The sequence below is a fragment of the Notolabrus celidotus genome, chromosome 15 (assembly GCF_009762535.1).
Source record: "Notolabrus celidotus isolate fNotCel1 chromosome 15, fNotCel1.pri, whole genome shotgun sequence".
Taxonomy (NCBI): Eukaryota; Metazoa; Chordata; class Actinopteri; order Labriformes; family Labridae; genus Notolabrus; species Notolabrus celidotus.
Genome location: NC_048286.1, coordinates 3,865,710 through 3,888,480, shown reverse-complemented (window position 1 = coordinate 3,888,480; position 22,771 = coordinate 3,865,710). Strand labels below are relative to the sequence as shown.

Here is a 22,771-nt window from a genome sequence, read left to right as displayed (position 1 = left end):
AGAGGTCCCCAAAACATGTCTTTAAAGTTTATGCTCAAAAAAACACTTTGAAATCAGATTTTGGCATGCCTGAAAAACCCTCTTCTTCAGCCCTCCTCAGAAAGGTCTGTTTTCTCTCTGACCACGCCCACGTTGATCTAATGTTTACATGTTGGCTGAATATACACGGCTGCTCACAGACAGCGTTACCTCAACCCTCTGAATCTGATCCAGAATCTGATCCTGACGGAGAGGCGCCTGCAGCAGGACCTTTCTGAAGGATTGGTCACAGATTTAGTGTTTCTAGTTGTTTTATTTATCAGTATGTAGACGTGTGTCTTGGTACACAGCTACAAACATGTAGCTATGTGGCTATGCTAACTAGCGCTAGCACTTATCCATGATAAATAAAAAATCATCCCCTAGATCTTCAAATCTGGAGACGTGGGGAGTAAAACCGACCTCTGCCAGAAAGGCAGAAGGACCTTTCTGAACGATTGGTCACAGATTCTGTGTTTCTTGACGTTTTATTTGTCAGTATGTCGACGTGTGTCTTGGTACACAGCTACAGCTACAGCTACAGCTACAGCTACAGCTACAGCTACAGCTACAGCTACGACATGTAGCTGTGTAGCTATGCTAACTAGCGCGAGCACTTTTCCATGGAAAATAAAAATCTTCCACTAGATCTTCAAATCTGCAGACGTGGGGAGTAAAACCGACCTCTGTGTTTATTAAGACAGCCTACAACTAGCATGCCTCCCTCCTAATCTCCTTGTTAGCACACATGTGTGCATGGAATGAAAAACAGAGGAGGGGTTGAGTTGTATTTTATACAGTCTATGGGCTGAACAAGCTCCGAGCTCTGACTCCGTGACAGACCGGATATTGTTGTTACGTAACAAAAACACGGAAGTCTGAAACGGCTGGTTTCACACACATTTACAGAAAGGTGGAGAAATCAGAACAGGGGCAGAATGGATTTTTTTCATTCTCGGGGGGTTTGTAGACATGACAGGGACACACATATTTCAGGTAGAGAACCATTAAAAAGTCCATTTTGCATGATATGTCACCTTCGAGCACGCTGGTATACGTGTGTGGGAGAAGCCTTGGAGCCCTCACTGTGTCAAACAGCAGAGCCTCTGAAACAGAAGCTGAAGCCAGCATGTCGGAGTCTGCTGGTGTTCAATGATAAAGCTGCTGTTGTTGAATTCAATTAAGTTGAAAATGTGATGTTTTTGAAAGCACTGCAGTCAATAAGTGTAACTTCCTGTACAGAGCAGAGGCTGTGTTCCTGCTGGTATCACTCCTCTGACACTCTCCACGGCTCATCATGTTCTCACACAGAGAGACTGCAGAGTTTTTAATAACACACACCTTTTTGAATCACCAATGAAGAGCATCTCATTTCAACACATCCTCATTAATGATCGGCAGCCTTTTTATACACTTCATCTGTGTTATTAGGCAGCATAAGTGGGCTATAGTTGGGCATAAGTTATGAATATGCTATGTATACGCCCACAATTCAAATAAACATGGATAATTCAGCGTATGTTAGCGTTTTAGAGGAATTTTGATACATCAGGAAAACGCTGGCTATATCGTCAAGTGGCGACAGGGTCATTAACAAGGAGGAACCAACCTTAATCACCAGCTCAGTCAGGACCACTCATGTCAGAAGAATTAATCATTTGCATGCAATACGTTATATTTGGTGGTATCGTTTAGCTCTGGGAGCTCCCTGCCCTTCCATGTGCCTATGTGAAATGCTAAAGCCTGAGGCGGAGAGAGCACACCTCCCTCTCTTGCATGATACAAAAAGAAATCAAGGCAGGGAGAGCATCAGCAAAGACTCAATATAAAAAAATGTCTGCAACTTCAAGCCGCACTGCTGAATCATTTTATGGATTTTTCTTTTCCACTTTTTATTCAGGATGGTTGTGTGTGTGTGTGTGTGTGTGTGTGTGTGTGTGTGTGTGTGTGTGTGTGTGTGTGTGTGTGTGTGTGTGTGTGTGTGTGTGTGTGTGTGTGTGTGTGTGTGTGTGTGTGTGTGTGTGTGTGTGTTTGCCAACTGTTTCCTGATTATTTGTGCTTGCGTGTCTTCCCCGTCTCACTCGTCCTGTGTTTTGTTTGTGTTTTCAGTTCCTCTTCCTGTCAGAGGTGTTACAGTGGAGAGCCCAGACCACTCCAGACCACGTCCTTTATACTCTACTCAACTCCAGGGTGAGACTTCACGACATACACACACACACACACACACACACACACACACACACACACACACACTCACGCCTTTATCCTGTGAATTTGCATCCTTTTTTAAACATATTTTGGGTCTAGATGCCGAAAATGTGTCAAAGCATGCAGCACAGTGTCCCAGGTATAAAGAAAGAACAGGTGTTATAGCTGTAATGAATGAGATGTTGTATGAGGCTGTGCATGGATCAGCTGCAGGTGACGGTTTTGTTAGTTTGCATAATGGCAATATGATCTGCCGGTTTGTTTACAGCTGTTCAGCAATGTGATGCAGCAACGGAAAATATGACATGACATCTGCTGATACACACTGCTGATTGAGTCTGTCAGTCATCTTTGTGTGTGTGTGTGTGTGTGTGTGTGTGTGTGTGTGTGTGTGTGTGTGTGTGTTTGTGTGTGTGTGTGTGTGTGTGACCTCATGCAGGGTACCATAGCCAGCTCTCTGACTTGCGTCCAGCTTCATAAAAGGGCGGAGAAGATTGCGGGGATGCTGGCTGAACGGGGCCACCTACAGGATGGGGACCATGTGGCCCTGGTGTATCCTCCAGGTAAACACAGATCAGCTGATAGTTATGTCTTCAAGTTTTACACGGTTAGTCTTTGTTGTAACGCAGTCGGAAGTACTTGCAGAGTAGTAAAAATTGTGCATTGTACATTTTTATTCCGCCCGCCGTCCACAATAACATCACACACATCTGTGATTCACTTGATTTCTCTTTCTTTCATTAGTTTTTATTTGTTCTATCTTTTTTGTATGTGTGTGTACTTTTCAAAAGAAGAAGCTGTGATTCTCTTGATTTAGCAGCTTGTAACAGTAGTCTTCTCTCAGCCTACAGTGAATGCATCTCTCCCGGTGTTACGGTTTTAAAAGTGACCCTGTAAACTGGAGACCTTCAGCTGAACGTGTCAGTGTTTGTGGAGTTTACACAGCTGTTGAAACACAGAGGGAGTTCCTGGGAATGCAAACTAGTTTAGTTTTTATTAAGATTTCAAAATATCCTCATCAGATATTTAATGATCGTGTAAAGACGTTTATGAGGGATGCATCCGGCTGAGAGTCTCCAGTTAACAGGGTTGCTGTTTAAACCAAAACACCGGTCGATCTCTGCTACGGCTTTTTGAGTTCAAAAGGATTTAAAGCCGTGTTGAAACGTCTTTGCTACTCGCACTTATCTCCTCTCACGTGTTGATTCAGTGAATCCATCTGTGATGAAATATAGCACCATCTAAAACAGACCAGCTGAGTCTCTTCATGCTAACAGGCTAACTGTTGTGTTGCTAATAATGATACCTGCCTGTCCGTCTGCTTCTATAGTGTCATTTCTGATGAATGGCCTTTGTCTTTGTTTTACTGCCCTCTACTGGTCTGGTGGTGTACTGCAGTTACTTTTTTTCCTCCATACGTTACTGACTTGATTTGCACTGGTTTGATCTACCCGGGACTTCAACCCGCTGTCGAAACGCAGACAACAATAGGGGCACAGAAACCTTTTAGTTCAGGGGAAAGTCGTTCTGGGGGCTAAAAGATCCCGGAACTCTTGGTCGAAATGCACCTTTGGAAAAAGTTTGGTAAAGGCAAGCATCTTCTTCTTTACTCTTTACTAGTAGTAGGGAAAGACACAGGGGTAACTTTTCGACCACAGCCAACCAAAGAATCCCTCAGAGCCTGTGTTACAAGTCCCAGTTAGGTTTGCCTCTGTTCTAGGAGCTCCCTGCCTTCCATGTGCCTACGTGGAATGCCAAAGCCTGAGGCGGGGAGAGCAAACCTCCCCTTTCTTTCATGTGCATACATGAAAAGTCAAGGCAGGGACAGCAGCAGCAAAACCCACACGGGGTGCAGAGCAGAGCGAGCATCATTGACAATACATATGACACTGGTAAAATCAGACATAGCAGAAAGGAGGAGCTGGGGTGGAGGAGGGAAGCGAATTGAGTAATTTGTGCTGCCTGACTAGAACTTGCGTCTCCTCAAGTTTTTACGTGTAATTCACGGGTTTTAAAGCAGCGTCAGTAAATCGTCGTCCAATACTTCCTCTTTGTGTGTGTGAGTTTGTGATTTTTTTTTTCTTTCCCCCTCCTTTCCTCCGTGTCCTATTTTATCATTGCTTCTCTACTTCCTCCTTTCTTTCCTTTGACCCCTTTAATCTATCCTTTCTTTATTTCCCCACTACTGCATTTCTCTTTTCCTCATCTCTCCTTCTCTTTTTTGCATTCCTGACTCTTGCCCTCCTCTTCTTCCTCTACCTCAATCTCATCTCCTTTTCTTCTCTTAACCTCTTTCTTTTTCCCATTTTTTATTTTTTCTCCTTCATCATTTGAAAAATTATTCACTTCACTCTTTCACCTCCTTGTCCATCCTCTTCCACTTTTATCTCTCTATATCCTCCTCCCTCTGTTGTTCTACTCATGGTCTACAACCCTCGCCTCCTCCTCCTTCTCTTCTTCTTCTTCATTTAGGTATCGACCTCATCGTGGCGTTTTACGGCTGCCTGTACGCCGGTTGTGTGCCAATCACGGTGCGACCGCCTCACCCTCAGAACATCGCCACCACGCTGCCCACTGTCAAGATGATCGTGGAGGTAAAACCACTTCAAACCTTTATTTCCAAACATCATGTTCTGTAAGTTAAATATCAATATTTCCTCCTTCTGTCTTTTAAATGTTTAAATGCCCATCTGTTTCTGAAGCGCTGTTTTGAAGCCGATCTTCGGCGGGTGCAATATTAGAAATGCTGAACTCAACCAAACTTCGTCCAAGCTAGCGTGAGGTTAAGAGGTGGGCATTTAGCCTTTGCGCTAACAGCTACAGGGTGCTGCCTGTCCACCAAGTTAGCCATGTCCTTATTTGGACAAAACTCACAAGTTTAATATCTTCAAAAATGACGAGTTATAGAAAAATGTACCTGCACAGTGTGTGTTGATCGAGAAATTAACTATTCAGACCTAAATTGTTTTTTGAACCAGGCTGTAAACATGTTTATTTCTGCTGTAAAGATCGTCTCTTTGAATGGGTGTGTATGTGGTTTCCTGTGTTTCTGAAGCCAGCCTCTAGTGGATGCTCAATGAACTGCAGTTTTTAGCACTTCCGCCTGGGCTTCATATTTTAAGACCGGGGGTTGCCGCTTGAACGAAACATGATGTACATTTTTAAAAATCTCTTTGTCTGGCAGCAGTAAAAGATGTTAAAACAACCCCACACCTGTAGAAGTCCTCCCTCTTCTTCCTAATAGCCGTGTTTGCTTTAATAGATCATATAGAAGCATCAATATTAATTTCAGTTTGTTTTAAAACTAGTAAAAAACTTTTTATAGGAGCTTTAATTTCAGAAAACTTTCACAGTGCAACAGGACCCTGGCTTTTACAGACAGCTCAGCTTTGTAGCTTTTTGTGTTCAACTAATTACCAAACCAAAGAGAGACGGAGCAGAGAGTAAAAGGATTCGACAGCCTGCAGAAACCGGGAAAGAAGCCAGCAGTCTGAAACACCAGGAGATTGAATGAATGTGAGCGGCGAATAACAGCCAGGCTCGTTCATCTTTTGGGAGTGCTGGCAGGAGGCGATGTAGGAGGTCAAAGCTGCAGTGACTTGGCTGTAAATCTCACACTAAGCTGAGTTGAACCGTTCGTTTTGAGGAGGTTTTTTGATAATACAGGATATAAGGAGGTGTGCTGTTTGTTTCACCGGCTCCTGCTGATGTGTTTCATCAGGTAAAAGTTGTTTGTTCTGCTTCAGGTCAGCCGCTCCGTGTGTGTGATGACCACACAGCTCATCTGTAAACTGCTGCGGTCAAAGGAAGCCTCGGCCGCTGTGGACGTCCGGACATGGCCTCCAGTTATGGACACAGGTACTACATATCCTGCTAAACACTTTCCAAATAACAATATTCACAATCTGAGTATGTGAGTCTACTTGAGTCATTTTATATTTGAGGTATTGCAACATTTAGCAAGTTACAGTGGCAAGGAAACTCACTTTAAAAGGCAGAAACCTCCAGCAGGACCAGACTCATGTTAGACACACATCTGCTGAGACCGTGTTGGAGAGAGGGATAGAGGAGATGAAGAGAGAGAGAGATGATAGTGGTGAGACTGATAGTAGTAGTTGTAGCACCAGAGGAACCTACGAGACAAGGGAGCTCAGGGACTCCAGAAAGGTCTATGGTTAGTAACTTTAATGAGATGAAGAGTTAAAGTAAGTGATGGGCAGAGAGAGGGGAGAGATAGGACCCTGTTGTGTTAGTCTAAGCCTATAGCAGCATAACTAAGAGCTGGTCCAAGCCTGATCCAGCTCTAACTATAAGCTTTATCAAAAAGGAAAGTTTGAAGCCTACTCTTTAAAGTAGAGAGGGTGTCTGCCTCCCGGACCCTGACTGGTAGATGATTCCAAAGGAGAGGGGCCTGATAACTGAAGGTTCTACCTCCCTACTACCTTGTTGTTGTTCTGATGAGCAGGCCTGCATGTTGGGAGCGTAGTGTAGAGGGGTAATAAGGCACTATGAGCTCTTTAAGATACAAAGGTGCGTGACCATTAAGAGCTTTGTAGGTAGGTATGAATATTTCTCTAAAGATTTCAATGCAAGTTAGTTATTTTCTTTGCTCCTATCCTAAATGAATGAGATCTCTGATGGGTACGAACAATTAAAGCAGCTCTGATGGGACCAGGTTAAATTTCTCTTTTCAGATGATTTGCCAAAGAAGAAACCTCCTCTACTGTACAAACCGTCCAACCCCGAAACCCTGGCCTACCTGGACTTCAGTGTCTCCACCACCGGCATGCTCGCTGGAGTCAAGGTAAACACAAACATGTTCACCATCTTCATGTGAAATAATAACTCCCAGTGCAAAACAAAGATAAAACCAACACTACATTTAATTTACATTTCAAAAACGCAACATCCGAGGGCTCGTTAAAGGATCCAACCTCACTGTGAAATTAAAAACATCAGTATTTTTATCACGTTTTACAAGCAGATGTTGCTGTTTTAAGAACGTGTCAATGAGGGCCAAATCCCAATCATTGCTATTTATGCACAGAACATATTTCATTTACAAATTACTACACACTCTCAAGAGAGCTTCTGGGGTTTTGGCCCTAATTTCAACAGAATAAAGCAGAACATTTATCATGACAATGCAGCACCATCAGCAATTGTTGCTTCGTCATCTTGCATTATTAACACCATAAAAAACCAGAGGATGGCCTCATTAATGACGATATTGAGAGGGACATGCTAATCAACAAGGAAGAGCGTGGCAGAAGGAAACAATGCCAGCTTGTTTTCTCATGTGCTGCTTGATTGCCTGTTAATTATGTTCAATCATGGCTCGTAATGAGCAAATCAGTCAACGCTGGAGTGCTAACGCTGCAACGGGAATGCTGATGCCGAACCAAAGTAAGAAAAACAAGGTGGACGTTGCTGCTCATGGAATCCAACGTCTGAATTGTGTTGTTCTGATCAATAATCTGTGGATGCATTGGCTTTGTATCAAATTAAATATCCTTTAGACAACACAGACAACAAAAATATCCAGTTATTCCTTCACATTTTAACATTTAATCGTTGTGTCCAGTAAATGCAGTAGCTGCAGTAATAGAGATGGACTAATCGTATAATAATAATAATAATAATAATAATAATAATAATACATTTTATTTTGGGCGCCTTTCAGATCACCCAAGGTCACCTTACAGATAATAAAAACATTCATCATTAAAACATCATAAAAACAAACAAACAAACAAAAATTAATAAATAAAAACTGATATTTTAATGTATTTTACCAATTCATAGATTTTCAGGCTGAACAAAGTATCATATGAATCAAATATTGTGTTTTTACTTGGTGAAGACACCGTCGTCCTGACTGAGGTGTACAATTTTTAACAAATACTAGCATTTCATTAAAAAAGTAATACAACATTTATCTTCCAGTTTGGTTCATTACTTCATGACCCCTTGAGGGGGCGCTAATGACAATAATCCTACATTTTGCCTTTTAGGGGTGATTTGAGTTTTTCGAATGATCAGATGTCGTAACAAATCGTTATATGGTCGTCTTTGCGTTTTAAAACTATCAAAGAATCATGGTATCGTGATTTTGTTTATCACGGGCCATGAATTGTATCATATTGTAACATATTGTATTATATCGTAGTGACACTTATACTGACAGTATCTTAACTTATCATTGCTTAACTTAGCATAGCGTAACATAACGTCACAGGTAACATAAGGAAACTTGATGTATTGACTTGCATCGTAACCATAGACTGTATAAAATATGGACGTAGTATTCGTGACGTCACCCATCTGTTCCTGAGAGCTGTTTTGAAGCAAATCGACGGCAGCAGCCATATTGGAAATGCAGAACTCAACTAGGCAGAGTGTGACGTAGTGTGAGCCCCTTAGCCAATGGCTGTGTGTTCCCGACCGGGAATCACGTCAGTCATGTCCTTATTTGGGCAAAACTCGTAATCTTAATATCTTCTGAACCGTCACGTTCGAAAAAAATTCACCCCCCGTACAGTGTGTGCCATTAGAGAGATTAGCTTCATAGGGCCAAGCCGTTTTTTGAACCAGGCTGTAAACATGTTTATTAATGCTGCAAAGATCGTCTTTTTCCCATTCATATCTACGTAGTTTCGGGTGTTTCTGCAGCCAGCCTCAAGCGAATTCTCTATGTACTGCAGTTTATAGCACTTCCGCATTGGCTTCATCGTTTGAGACCGGAGTTTGCCGCTTGATCGTAACATAACACATAACAAAAAGTCAAGTATTGACTTGTATTGTATCTTTATGCAACATAATGTAATGTAACGTAATGTAACATCACACGTAACATGACAAGTAATGTAGCAAAATTTAATGCATTGACTTGTAACTGAACACGTAACGAAAAGTAAAGTATTGACTTGTATTTTATTGCTATGCAACATAATGTAATATAATGTAACAGAATGTAACGTAATGCATTGACTGGTATTTAATGTATCGTAATGTTATGTAACGTAATATAAGGTAAGGTAACAAAACGTAACATAATGTATCGTAATGTAATGTAAGGTAAACTAATGTAACGTAAGGTAACATCACACGTAAAGTAACACGTATCATGAAAAGTAAAGTAGTGAAACTTTATGTATTGACTTGTATTGTATCGTACCGTATTATGTAACACTTTACGAAAAGTAAAGTATTTCCTTGTCTTGTATTGTATCATTATGCAACATAATGTAATGAAACAATACCTGATGCAAGGTACATAACGTAAACACATAACGTAACACGTAACATGTCAAGTAACGTAGCGAAACTTAATGCATTGACTTGTAGCGTAACAAAAGTAAAGTATTGACTTGTATTGTATTGTATTGTTATGCAAGATAATGTAATGTAAATTAATGTAACATATGGTAACAAAATGTATTGACTTCTATTGTAACATATTCTTATGCAACATAATGTAATGTAACGTAAAGTAACATCACATGTAATGTATTGACTTGTATTGACTTGTATTGTAATGTAACATATTGTAATGCAAGGTAACACGTAACATGTCAAGTAACGTAGCGAAACTTAATGTATTGACTTGTATCGTATCGTATCGTTACACGGAAAGAAAAGTAAGGTATTGACTTGTATTGTATTGTTATGCAAGATAATGTAATGTAACGTAAGGTAACAATGTAATGTAACTTAATGTAACATATGGTAACAAAATGTATCGACTTCTATTGTAAGATATCCTTATGCAACATCATTTCATGTAACATGATGTAACATAATGTAACGTAAGGTAGCAACACGTAACGTAATGTAAAGTAAGAAAACGTAAAATAATAAAATGTGTTGTATTTAGGGGTGAGCCCGACTAAGGATTTGCTTAGTTGAATCTGATTCATCAGATTTTGCCCATAGTCGATGAATAGTGGAATGTTTGTTGTTTTTCCTTATTGACCCAAAGTCTGCATGATGGTGACCGCATGACAATATTACACATAACCCTTTACAATTAAGAGACTCATAGCTTAAAGTAAAAGGGACAACAGAATATTATAAGTATAAACTTAGATTTTTTAAATCTATATTGCAAAAACAACGAGGTGATGAAGGAGAGAAAACTCAAATAAGACCACCATCCATTAAACATGGAACAACGCGTCGTTATAGAATAAGGAATCAGGAGATATTTAAACAGTGTTCACACAGCAGAGAGCAGCACTGCGGAGGGTTTGTCCAACTTAAGACTAAACATTTGTATAATGTTCAAAATCAAACCTGAACCAGCTAAAGGGTTTTTAAATCTCTTAACAGAACCTTTTAAAACAGTCTTTCATCTCATCTTTGTCCGCTTGAGTCTTTTCAAACTGTACGTGAGGAAAGCCATCGTGTGTACGGGCAGAAGAGCGCTCCTTGCTTTGTTGACTGTAAATCCTGTCTTTGAGAATATCCTCTCTGATGATGTGGAGGTGGATGGGATGCTGTGGATTGTTTTTGAGGCTTCAGACAGCTTTGGGTATCCCTCCTGGTTCTTTTGGCCCCGTACAGTTTTTGTGTGGTCCGGTAATCCTTGATCTCACAGCCCTCTTCATGAAGCTGCTCCTCATCTTCATCACTAGTTTTTAGGATCAACTGAAGTTTTATTTCTGACATTTTGAGCTAAGAATGATTTAAAGACCAGCTGAGGTACGTCTGCTCCACAGGTCCCGCTAAATGGGAGAGTCCACCTTTAATTACCAGGGGAGATTTAATTACCACTTTAAGGAGATTTAACACTTCAAGAGCTGTTCTCAGAATTACATTAAATAAGTCTATATTTAAATCAAAATAGGATATATGAGACACTGTTTTTACGGGAAACAGGAAAATAATGTAAAATTAGACATTGAGCACCCCTATGGTTTGAATGGAATGATCCACATTTCATATGCAAATATTCGACTATGAGATTGGCAGTCGACTAAGGCTCGTTAGAACGAATCGTTGAATATCCGACTATTTGGGGTCACCCCTAATTGTATTGTAATATAACGTGATTTAACGTAAGGTAATGTAATGTATTGACTTGCATTGTAACGTTGTGTAACATATCTTAACGTTAAGTATTGTAACATAACATAATGTAACGTAATGAATCGACTTATAACGCGTCGACTTATGACGTATCGTATTGAATCCTATTTTTTTCATTTATATCTATTGTATCAGGTCATATCCAAATTATATACTGTGTATAAATCAAAATAACTGCCTGATGACCTTAATCCGATCTGACTTTCAACACTTCAAAGCCAAATTAAAAAACTCCATTCTTGTCTTTCTTGTTTTCACTACACTTTTTTATAACTCATAATTTTCACTGTAAAGCTAATAGACACATTTAGTTTGTTTCTATCTCCCTTATAAAAGTGTATTTATTAACATCAGCTGATATCTGCTCTTTAGATGTCTCACACAGCCACCAGTGCCTTCTGCCGCTCCATCAAGCTGCAGTGCGAGCTTTACCCATCCAGAGAGGTCGCCATCTGCCTGGACCCGTACTGTGGCCTGGGCTTCGTCCTCTGGTGCCTTTGCAGGTCAGACAAACAAACTCATGCATTGAGACAAGCATTAACATCAATAACAAAGCATGATTGAAATGGGATTGTGCTGTATTTTTAAACATCTGGGCCAAGTTCTGACATATTTTGGGGTCTTGATGAGTAAAGGGTACTTAGGACAACAGAATTACCACAACACCGGTGTTGAGTAAAACACTTAGCTTCATCTTTGTGGACGTTTTTAGAAGAATTAAATAATCTGCGACTGAATGTAATCCCTCTCTCTTCTGCTGTTCCTCTGCAGTGTGTACTCAGGTCACCAGTCCATCCTGATCCCTCCGTCTGAGCTGGAGGTGAACCCGGCTCTCTGGCTCTCAGCTGTCAGTCAGTACAAAGTCCGAGACACGTTCTGCTCCTACAGCGTCATGGAGCTCTGCACCAAGGGCCTCGGCCTGCAGACCGATTCTCTGAAGGTAAGGAGGAGCTGTGTTTGGAAGAGGACATACTGTTGCAGCTGTTTTGGTTTTCACACCGGACGCTGGAATGTTTTATGTTTTCCCAAAGAGTAACTTGAACTTGCTAACTTGCTGAGACAACCGAATCAGAATCAAGTGATGGACAAAGGTTTTCACATCTTAATAGATAATCCGACCTCCCTACTCACTGTCCTCGAAGCAAGCTCCTTTTTATTCAAGGTGTTGTCGATGTAGCCGCAAACGGAAATGATCAATTTCACCTCAATTTTCCAAATGAATGAACTCTGCTGATCTGTTCTTCACATCATACGGCACCAGAGGATCTCCATGCTGATTTGATCGCTCCATTCGTGCAATTCGTTCCTCACATTAGCGCCATTCCAGTTTCCCAACAAGAATCCTTGTCTTACTGCGTCTTTACACCACTTTACAAGCAATTCCCTCGCAAGAACAAATGTATTTGCATCTAAAATAAATCACACCCATCATTAAAAATGGGTCTCAGAAATAAAAAAGTGGAGAAGAGTATTTGGGGAAAAAACAACTTTTTTATTGGTTGATCTCTTTCAGTCTCGAGGGCTGGATTTGTCCCGGGTCAGGACCTGTGTGGTTGTAGCAGAGGAGCGTCCAAGGACCGCCCTGACGCAGTCCTTCTCCAAACTCTTCAAGGACTTGGGACTCCACCCTCGAGCCGTCAGCACCTCCTTCGGCTGCAGGGTCAACCTGGCAATCTGCCTGCAGGTCAGTCCGACCTTCACCTCTTTGTTCCTTGTGTTGGTTTTACACGGCTGCTCAGAAAGTTAGAAAGTCGCTGAGGCTGCAGCTTGATGGGCCGTGTTGATGCTAACACTGTCTGGGTTTTTGATTATTTAAAGTCTCACATCACACCGTCAGCGGGGTCTGCAATGGAGAGCTACTTTGCACACAGTGAGGAACATTTTCCCTTGTTAGTCGCTACTTTTGGGGGTGGAGGGCTCGGACTCTCTATTGGTTTGCAGATACAAGTTTTGAGGGCTTTTCCTTTAACTTTTGGAGTTTGTAGGTAAAGCCAGTTTAACTTCCAGTTCATCAAATTTAGTGACCCAATGCTTCAAACATCAGCATGAAGCCTTCAAGTATGTACTTCACAGCTTGATCTCACAACTCAAAGTACTCCATTTAGTTTGGGCGAGGGGTTGTTCTGGGTAGAACATGCAGGATCAATCAATCTTTATTTATAAAGCGCCAAATCACAACAAACTTTATCCTCAGACTCTTTCCAAACAGAGCAGGTCTAGTCTGTACTCTATGTTCTATTATTAACACAGCCCCAACATCAAGACTGGATCAGATCCAGTCCCATCTTACAGACAGGACTCAGTCTGATCTCATCTTAATCCACCATGAGCAGAGCACTTTGCAGCATTTAGCAAGTTACAGTGGCAAGGACAAACTTCCTTTAACAGGCAGAAACCTCCAGCAGGACCAGACTCATGTTAGACACACATCTGCTGAGACCGAGTTGGAGAGAGGGATAGAGGGAGATGAAGAAAGAGAGAGAGATGATAGTGGTGAGATGGATAGTAGTAGTTGTAGCAGCTGGAGTCTGGAACGTCCACAGCAGGAGAGATCCAGAGGAACCTACGAGACAAGGGAGCTCAGGGACTCCAGCAAGGTCTATGGTTAGTAACTTTAATGGGACGCTCAGGGACTCCAGAAAGGTCTATGGTTAGTAACTTTAATGGGACAGGAAGAGTTAAAGTAAGTGGTAGGCACACAGAGTGTTTAGTGTCTAGTGTTCTAGAGGGGTAATAGGGCACTATGAGCTCTTTAAGATATGATAGGATGACGAAGAGTCCTGTCTCTGTGTTAATATCATGACAACATATACAAGATCTTTGAGTAGAAAACAAAAACACTGGCTTGCAGTAAATGTGAAGGACTGTTACACTCTATGATTTTGTTTGGGCTCAAACTCCACAAACAGGGGTTTTGTGTGGAAGGGTTTTTTGGGGCACATATGTTCAATAATTGTTGTCTTTCTTTTTACTGCTTGAAAGCTGTTTATTTCTGTCTTTGGAGCATCAAAAATACACGGATGAAAATGTAAGAATGAGCAAATTGGGTTTTCTACTGATGCAAGAAGCACCAGTGATCTGTTTTTCAGGCTTTAGGTTTAAGACTTCAGAAAACAGACTCACTACGTTGGACAAAGATCCAAATCAAAGCCACTGTCTTTGTCTCTGTGTCGTCCATAAAAAATCGATGTGTGAGACATTCCGCTTTTCTCTGTGTCCTCCGGGTTCAGCCTCATCCTTTCATTTCAAGCCGATCATTGCTCCTATGATTTGCTAATCGACGTATATCAAATTGGGTTATCCTTCCAGATTTGATGTGAAAGATTTTTCTTTGGTGCTCCTAAAGCTCAAAGAAAAACTGGGGAGGAATGAAAGGATCTCATGTGATCTGGTCCAGACTTTTTGAAGATATAACTGTTAAAATATGACGAAACTTTAAGCTCTTATGAAGATAAAAATGGTTTTAACCATGCATGGCTGTCTTCTTGAATTAACAGAGTCCTTTTACACTAGTATTACAACATAATAACTAATATAACACAGTACTGAACTACTGCTCTGAAGCCTTTAACTATTCCTTGCAGCTTTAAACGACTTAACTAACATTTGGCTGAACTTTTGTTTCAGTTCTGACTGCTTATTTTTGTTTTTTTCTTCTTGAGTTTTCCATTTTGACATTTTTCTTTCTTCCCCCCTACTTCCTTGTTTTAACCATAACCCCGCCCACATATCTCATACTTGGTTTTGTCTCCGCCCTCCCTCCTCCTCCTCCTCCTCCTCCACCCTCTTTGCTGCTGTAGCCTCACAGGCTGGGAAAGCTTGCCGACCAGGTAGGGAACTACCATCAACCCCTCCCTTTAAAAACCACCACCTTACCACCACCACCCCACTGCCTGTCAGCACATCACTCATCAGCTGGCTTTAGATCTGAGTTTATGAGAATTGCTCCAATGTAACGTGAAATGACCAGCTTCAGATATTTCCTTTAGGGTTTGAAAGTTGAACGTGAAAAGCTCAAATTCAGATAAGTCAGGGTTTGGTCACACCAGCAGTCATGACAAAGCTACGGTGGCGGGGAAGGGCAATGCAAATTTACAAAGGATGAAACACTTTTACAAAGTTGGAGACAAATTTACATTTAAGAAAACAAATGTACAAAATCAGAAACACTTTTAAAGAGATGGAACATTTTTACATGAAACAAAATTACAAACAGCAGATTCTACCGGAAAAGGAATGTACCAAATACAGGAAGTGATCCGGAAGTGGGCGGTTTATTTTGGTGGGGAGAAATGGACTGTCCTGCTAATCACAGGTCAATCTGATGTGTCCTTTCAAAATAAAAGCTGAACAAAATTAGAAAAAATAGCGATAATTCTTGATATTTTCAACCAGAGATTTTGAACAAATCTCAGTTTCAACTGGCTCATTATAGTTCAGACTAATAGTGGACAACGTCATAATGTTATCCATGTAAATTTGAAGAAATAGCTTCCTATTTTTTGTCTGAATAAAAGTGAGTCAGGGGAAACTGAGATTCTTAATTCAGAATCTCTGAAAATATCCAAAAGTATCGCTATTTTTTCAAATTTCGTTTGGCTTTTATTTTGAAAGGACACATCAGAATGATCTTTGATTGGCAGGACAGTCTGTTCCTCTCCGCCAAAACAAACCACTCACTTTAGGGTCACTTCCTGTATTTGTTACATTCCTCTTCCAGTAGAATCTCTTTAAGTGTTTCTGATTTTGTACATTTATTTTCTTGAATGTACATTTTTTTTGTCTTGGTTAAAGTGTTTAATTTCATTTTGTTTCATAAAATGTAAAAATGTTTTCCAAAACATGAATTTGTCTCCAACTTTGTAAAAGTGCTTCATCCTTTGAAATTTGCATTACACTTCCCAGTCACCGTACAAAACGCCAGAGTAATGGACCGAAACCAACCACCGTCACTGGTATCGCTGCACTTTGTTGCATTTTCTCACAAAGATGACGTAAAGTTAGTAAATTTTAACACAACTACCTCCGTTTCCATGAACTCTAAAGACGGTACCTTCACCGTGGACCAATCGCAGTAAATCTCACAGGGGACGCCAGTAAATGTATACATTAGTGGTGTTGGACTGCAGACTGTTATTGACTGTTCCTTGAGCCTATTGGGAGGTCTTACTGAGCAAGCAGGAAGTTACCCAAGGTACTCTGGACTCTTGAAGGATGTCACCTCGTTTTCAAAGAAGAGACTGATTTTAACCCAAGTGGAAGCCTCCAGTGAAAACTGAAGCCACCGTAAAGGTGCAAAAAACTGCAGTTCCTCCAGTGTCCACTTGAGGCTGGCTCAAAAAGCCAAGGAGACCCTATTGACACCCATATTACAACAATGCCTGTTTTTACAGCCGATTTAAACGTGTTTACAGCCTGGTGCAAAAAAAACACGATTAGCATCTTTCCTCAAACACACTTAACTTTTTTTAAAACATTCATTTTGAGGGTGCCGTAATACGACTTCCTCGGGGGCGTGGCTAACTTGAGTCACAAGCGTGTACCATGTAGCTGTTAGCGAGGAGGATTACGGGTGGCCTCAACTCCACCAAAAGCTAGGTTGAGTCAGCATTTCCAATGTGGCGACTACCGTTGTTGGGCTTTATCACGCCCCTTCAGAAACCATGTGACATCACTGAGACTATGTTCATTTTCATACAGTCTATGGTTTGAACAGGGTCGTGTTGCTTTGATCCTTTAGTTTTTGTGGTTATTGGTTGGCAGCAAACTCAAAATGAAGCCTAAGTGAGAGTGCAGAAAAAACTGCAGTTCTTGAAGTGCCCACTTGAGGCTGTCTCAAAAGCTAAGGAACCCCTGCAAGAGCCCATATTAAGACCTCTGTTAGCAAAGCGACTAAAATATGTTGAGATGAGCTTTGCAAGACGAGGAGGCCTGCTTCTAGTGTTATCCCAAAGGTTGTTAGATTAGTTCTGTAGTTCCACTTTCTGGTGTGACCAGACACTTACGTATAAACCCAAAGTCTGAAAACTTCAAAAAGTCTATAAAAACTTTCAAAGAAGACACCTCTGCTCTGAATGTTGAAACATTCCTCCTGGATTGTAAATATTCTTCCTCTGGTGGACTTTCAGGGCTGGTGATTCAGTTTAGCCTCGTTGTGGTGTGATGCTTTCTGCCACTTCTTGCTCTGGGTGTGTGGGCTTCTGACTCCCAGCATGCCGCTGTGCGTCTGGTGGTCGGCTTTGCAGCTTTCCTTTTTTAATCCTGAATCACCTCTGAGAGAGAAAAGGGGGATGGAAGGATGGTGGAAGCAGAAGAAGGAGGTCGGGACAGGGGTCTTTACCTCTTTCTGTTTTCGCCATATGGATTTTTCTTCAGACAGTTCTCACACTCACGGCCAAATTCAACCAGATCCGTGTCCGGTCCATCTCCAGTCCATCACAGCACCGGATCTGATAGGTTTCTATTCTTAACTTCCTCTGGATCCGCTCTGTTGCGTTCCGGCTGTGTCTCTGTGTTATCACCAGATCGTATTTCACTTAACTACAACAAACCAAAGTCATGATGAGCGGAGCCAGGCCTGGAGTCAACAGGTCAGAGGTTTTCAGAGGACCAGAAAGACAACATGGATGAGGAGAGGAGGAGGAGAATCCTTGATTCAGTGATTACTGTGGGAAAACCTCGGTCACATGACTCCAGCTGTCCGACGGTCCTGCTTTGTTCTGTGTTCTGAAAACGCAACCAGTGAGTGTTGACGGACGAGAGAGAACAGAGCCAGACCACAGTGGATCGGAGATGGACCGGACACAGATCTGGTGGAAGTCCGATGCTACATGTAGGACAACAGCAGTCGAAACAGAATTAGATATGCAGCTTAAGACCAGATATGATTCAAATCATGTGTCTGCTGAAGAGATGGTATTTACACGTCATCCTCACTCACTCTTCCATCTTTCTTTCTCGCTTTGTGTCACCTTTCCTTCTCTTCCTCCCTTTGAAAGACAGTTTTATTGTGACTCTTCCTCCGCATGTTGACCGAGTATAAGCAGACTTTACCAGGATTTCATTGTCTGTGTTTGTTGTTTTCATTCCACTGATTTCCCTCCCTGGGCTGTTTCCACCCCTCTGTTCTCTCCTAACGTTTTGTGAACACTGTTGAGGTTTGTGGGATCCCGTCGAAGCTTTCCTCTCTGCTGTGGAGGGAAAGCTTGTCTTTGTGAGCACTAATGCACGAGCAACCACTGCGCCTTGAGAGTAGGAGTAGAAGAAGTCGTCGTAGTTGTAGTGGTAGTGGTAGAAAAGGTGTATGTCATGCAGTTATAAATAGTTGTATTAAGAGACGTTGTGTGAGGTAACTGTTGTCGTTGGTGTTCCTCAGGGCACGTCAGGACCCGACCCCACGACTGTGTTCGTTGACATGAGAGCTCTACGGCACGACAGGTGAGTTAAACACACCACACACCTGAATTTACTGATCTACACTTCCAGAGAGAGAAGCTGAACTTGAAGCCAATGCAAAAATACTTTAAATCGGCCAGCAGGGGGCGACTCCACTTGTTGCAAAGGACTGCACAGCTTTAAACTTGTGCCAAAAGACACAGCAAATGGTTACATGCACCACACACTGCACTGCAGCACAAACACGCCTGGGTGCTTTTGGCACATTTGTGAATGAGCCAGGGGCAAAGGTGGCTAAGTTCTCTGCAAATGAACCTCATTGTCTAAATTGTCCAATTCACAAACACTAGCACTGACTGCCAAAAAAAACCCCTACAAACTGCAGTTCATCGAGCGTCCACTGGAGGCTGGCTGCAGAAACACTGGAAACCACATACACACCCATTCAATGAAGACGATCTTTACAGCAGAAATAAACATGTTTACAGCCTGGTTCAAAAAACAGTTTAAGTCTGGATAGCTTATGTCTCTATCGGCACACACTGTATAGGGGGGAATTTTTTATAACTCGTATTTCTGAAGATATTAAACTTACAAGTTTTGCCCAAATAAGGGCGTGGCTGACTTGACTGACAGGTGGGCACTCTGTTTTTTCACTGTTTGCGAAAAGGCTCAAGGCCCGCCTCTTTACCTCACACTAGTTCGGACGAAGTAAGGTTGACAATTGGCTTCAAAACAGCGCTTCAGAAACAGACGGGTGACATCACGGAGACTACATTCATTTATTATACAGTCTATGGTCATCCCCTCTCTCTGTCTCTCTGAAACCCATATTTCCTGTCTCTCTTACCTGTCTTATCAAAAAAGGCAAAAAAAAAAAAAAAAGCCTGAAAATGTATTTTAAAAAAAAAAGAGAAAAATAATATATTTTTCTTCAAACTGAGAAAAAAAATTCTGAAATACTTTCTTTACTGCTTTTTTAAAATAGATTTTTCATAAAATGGTTTTATTTCCAAATAAAGTGATGTACATTTTAACAGATTTTTTCTCTAATTTAAGAATATATTTCTTATTTGATTACACGTTCTTGTTTTTTGTTTAAACTTTTTATGAACAATGTATTTCCGTTGACAAAAAGCCTCATTTTGATATAATGGAGCTTGTAAGTGCTACAAATCAGACAAATATTCCTGTGAGACCTCTTCTTTGTGCCGGGCAGTTATTTTGAGTCTGGCTTCATTGGGTTGAAGATTATCATGCCTTTTTCCTAAATATTGGCTCATTTACAAAAAGTATTATCATGTTTTGTTGGACGACATTCTGGCTTGTTTCATGTTAAATCTCAGTTTTTCTCCTGTTGGTAGTTGCTGTGTTTTAGTTTTGAGAAAGCATCGCTCTGGCTGAGAGTTCAAACTTTGAATGTAATGAGAAGCTGAAAGTTTATGCAAGACAATATGACTCTGAAGCAGCCTCACCGCAGAGAAAGATGCCCTTTAAACCAATCAAACCCAGGCTGAGTCACATCTCTTGCTGGGGGAAACCATAAATAGCAACCCGGGAGTCTCCAGGACTTGTTTCCCAGGGTTTGAGCTTTCAGAGGAGAGGTTTATGAACCAACCAGATGTTTCAATGTTTTCCCTCTATCTGCAATCTATACAACTTCTTTCCTGCCAATCAGCATTTAGATTTCCTGACTCCCTTGAATGCATCCTAAATGATGGATTCAGCAAACAAACATTTTAAACGTGTTTTCTCCTCCTCGTGATGTTATTTTGATAAACGTCAGACCTATCAGTTTCTTTTTCGTGCTCATACTGCTGAAGTGAGCCCGGTTTGAGCCTGCATTACCGTGCAACTTACCACAGCATTTACAGTGAAACTGAAACCTACCAGAAACAGATGAATGGGCGCTACTATGGCCGTTTGTTTGGGATGAATATTGCTTCAGTTTTGATCCCAAGTCTAGCTACATGTTGTTTTTATGCTAACCGCTAAGATGACCCAATAGCCTCCATCTCTCTCAGAGGCACGTATCAGACAACAGCTGACGTGTTCTGTCTCTACAGGGTCAGACTGGTAGAGCGGGGGTCACCACACAGCCTGCCGCTGATGGAGTCTGGGAAGGTGAGTGTTTCTTTCTTCCTTAAATATATTTTGTCGGCTTTATTTAAAACGCTTAAACGAACTAAAGATGAATCTATCTTTCGTTTCTTGGCAGATCCTACCGGGGGTCCGGATCATCATCGCCAACCCAGAGACAAAGGGACCAATGGGAGAGTCGCATCTTGGAGAGGTTTGTCTGACATCCTGATAAAGAAGCAGAGAAACACAGATATAACACCTGTGACCATAACAGCTGATGTTTTGTGTTTGCAGATCTGGGTTCACAGCGGCCACAACGCCAGCGGCTACTTCACCGTCTACGGGGACGAGGCGCTACAGTCCGATCATTTCAACTCCAGACTGAGCTTCGGGGACACCCAGACCATCTGGGCCCGAACCGGATACCTGGGCTTCCTCCGCAGGACGGAGCTGACTGATGCCAGCGGAGGTGAGGATGTGATATTTCGGGTGATTGATGGCGCTGACACTGACCTTTAACGCTCTCATATAACAGAGAGGAGGACAGGATTAAACTGCTTCAGGGCTGATCTGATGTCGACCTCGTGGGAATGATTAGTCTGGGTCTCACTGGAGAGTTACCTGGAGGTGTAAATGCTGTCTGAGAGTCTTCTCTGAGGAGAAACTTCAGAGACGCACATCTGACCAAATGACTCAATTTTTTTCTCAGTTTCACAGTTTTGTTTTCATCATCTGCACTCGCTCTCTTCATTCAATCTCTGCCTCGCTCGACCACTGCTGCCCTTTTTTTTAACCATCAGAAATAAAAAGAAGAGAAGTTAAGACAAAAAACCTTCTTAAAAGGTTTTCAATAAACCAAAATGACTATTCATCAACATATTGATCGTCAATAACCCCGAGGTTATGATGTCGTGTTTGTTAATGATTTAAAAAAGAAGATATTTCCACATCCGAACAAAGAAAACATTCAACATCACTACATCAACAAGAGATTGTGATGAAGGTGCTCTTAGAACAAGCAAGTCTTATTGTGTTTGTTTGTTTTGTTGTGTTTGCAGAGCGCCATGACGCCCTGTACGTGGTCGGTGCTCTGGAGGAGGCCATGGAGCTGAGAGGGATGCGTTACCACCCGATCGACATCGAGACCTCCGTCATCAGGACGCACAAGAGCATCACGGAGTGGTGAGCAACAACAACAACAACAACAACAACAATGACAAAGACAACAATAGACAACCACAAATAAAATGACAACAAAGATAACAACAAACAACAAAAAAGACAGCAAAAACAACAATGACAAAGATAATAACAATGAAAAAGACAACAACAACAAAGACAATAGAGATAACAACAATAAAAATGACAAAAAAGACAACAAAGATAACAACAAAGACAACAACTACAAAGACAACAACATTAAATACAACAAAGGTAACGACAAGGACAACAAAAAAACAACAACAACAAAGACAATAACTATGAAGGCGACAAAGAGAACGACAAAGACAACTAAAAAGACAACTAAAAAGACAACTACAACAAAGACAGAAACAACAACAACGACACTGACAAAGATAACAACAATGAAAAAGACAACAACCACAAAGAAAACGACAACAAAGATAACGACAACGGCAACAACAGTGATAACAACTAAAAAGACAAAAACAACAAAGACAACAACAACTAAAAAGACAACAAAGACAACTCAAAAGGGAACGACCACAACAATGACAGCAACAACAACAACTACAATGACAAGGACAACAATAACTTCAAAGAAAACAACAACTAAAAAGACAACTTAAGGCAACAATGACAACAATGACAGCAACAACAACAATTACAAATACAAAGACAATGACAACTATAAAGACAAGACGGACAAAGACAACAATGACAAAGACAAGAACAACAAACAATTAAAGGGACATGACTCCACTCCTACACAAACTTTAAAGGTGACATATCACGC

At 41.3% G+C, this 22,771-nt stretch overlaps 1 protein-coding gene across 2 annotated transcripts in view; it reads left to right on the top strand.

Annotated features, from left to right (window-relative positions):
* dip2ca (disco-interacting protein 2 homolog Ca) overlaps positions 1–22,771 on the top strand; it is a 228,952-nt gene that overhangs the window by 202,032 nt on the left and 4,149 nt on the right. The window contains exons 24-37 of one of the 2 annotated variants that reach the window (XM_034703282.1): positions 2,128–2,208; positions 2,666–2,789; positions 4,699–4,820; positions 5,973–6,084; positions 6,921–7,030; positions 11,689–11,819; positions 12,088–12,256; positions 12,830–13,000; positions 15,117–15,146; positions 18,692–18,753; positions 20,778–20,835; positions 20,930–21,004; positions 21,088–21,262; positions 21,852–21,975. In XM_034703282.1, coding sequence (XP_034559173.1) covers positions 2,128–2,208; positions 2,666–2,789; positions 4,699–4,820; positions 5,973–6,084; positions 6,921–7,030; positions 11,689–11,819; positions 12,088–12,256; positions 12,830–13,000; positions 15,117–15,146; positions 18,692–18,753; positions 20,778–20,835; positions 20,930–21,004; positions 21,088–21,262; positions 21,852–21,975 — 1,544 coding nt within the window. The remainder of the gene's footprint in view (positions 1–2,127; positions 2,209–2,665; positions 2,790–4,698; positions 4,821–5,972; positions 6,085–6,920; positions 7,031–11,688; positions 11,820–12,087; positions 12,257–12,829; positions 13,001–15,116; positions 15,147–18,691; positions 18,754–20,777; positions 20,836–20,929; positions 21,005–21,087; positions 21,263–21,851; positions 21,976–22,771) is intronic. The other variant, XM_034703283.1, reaches the window with a different exon arrangement.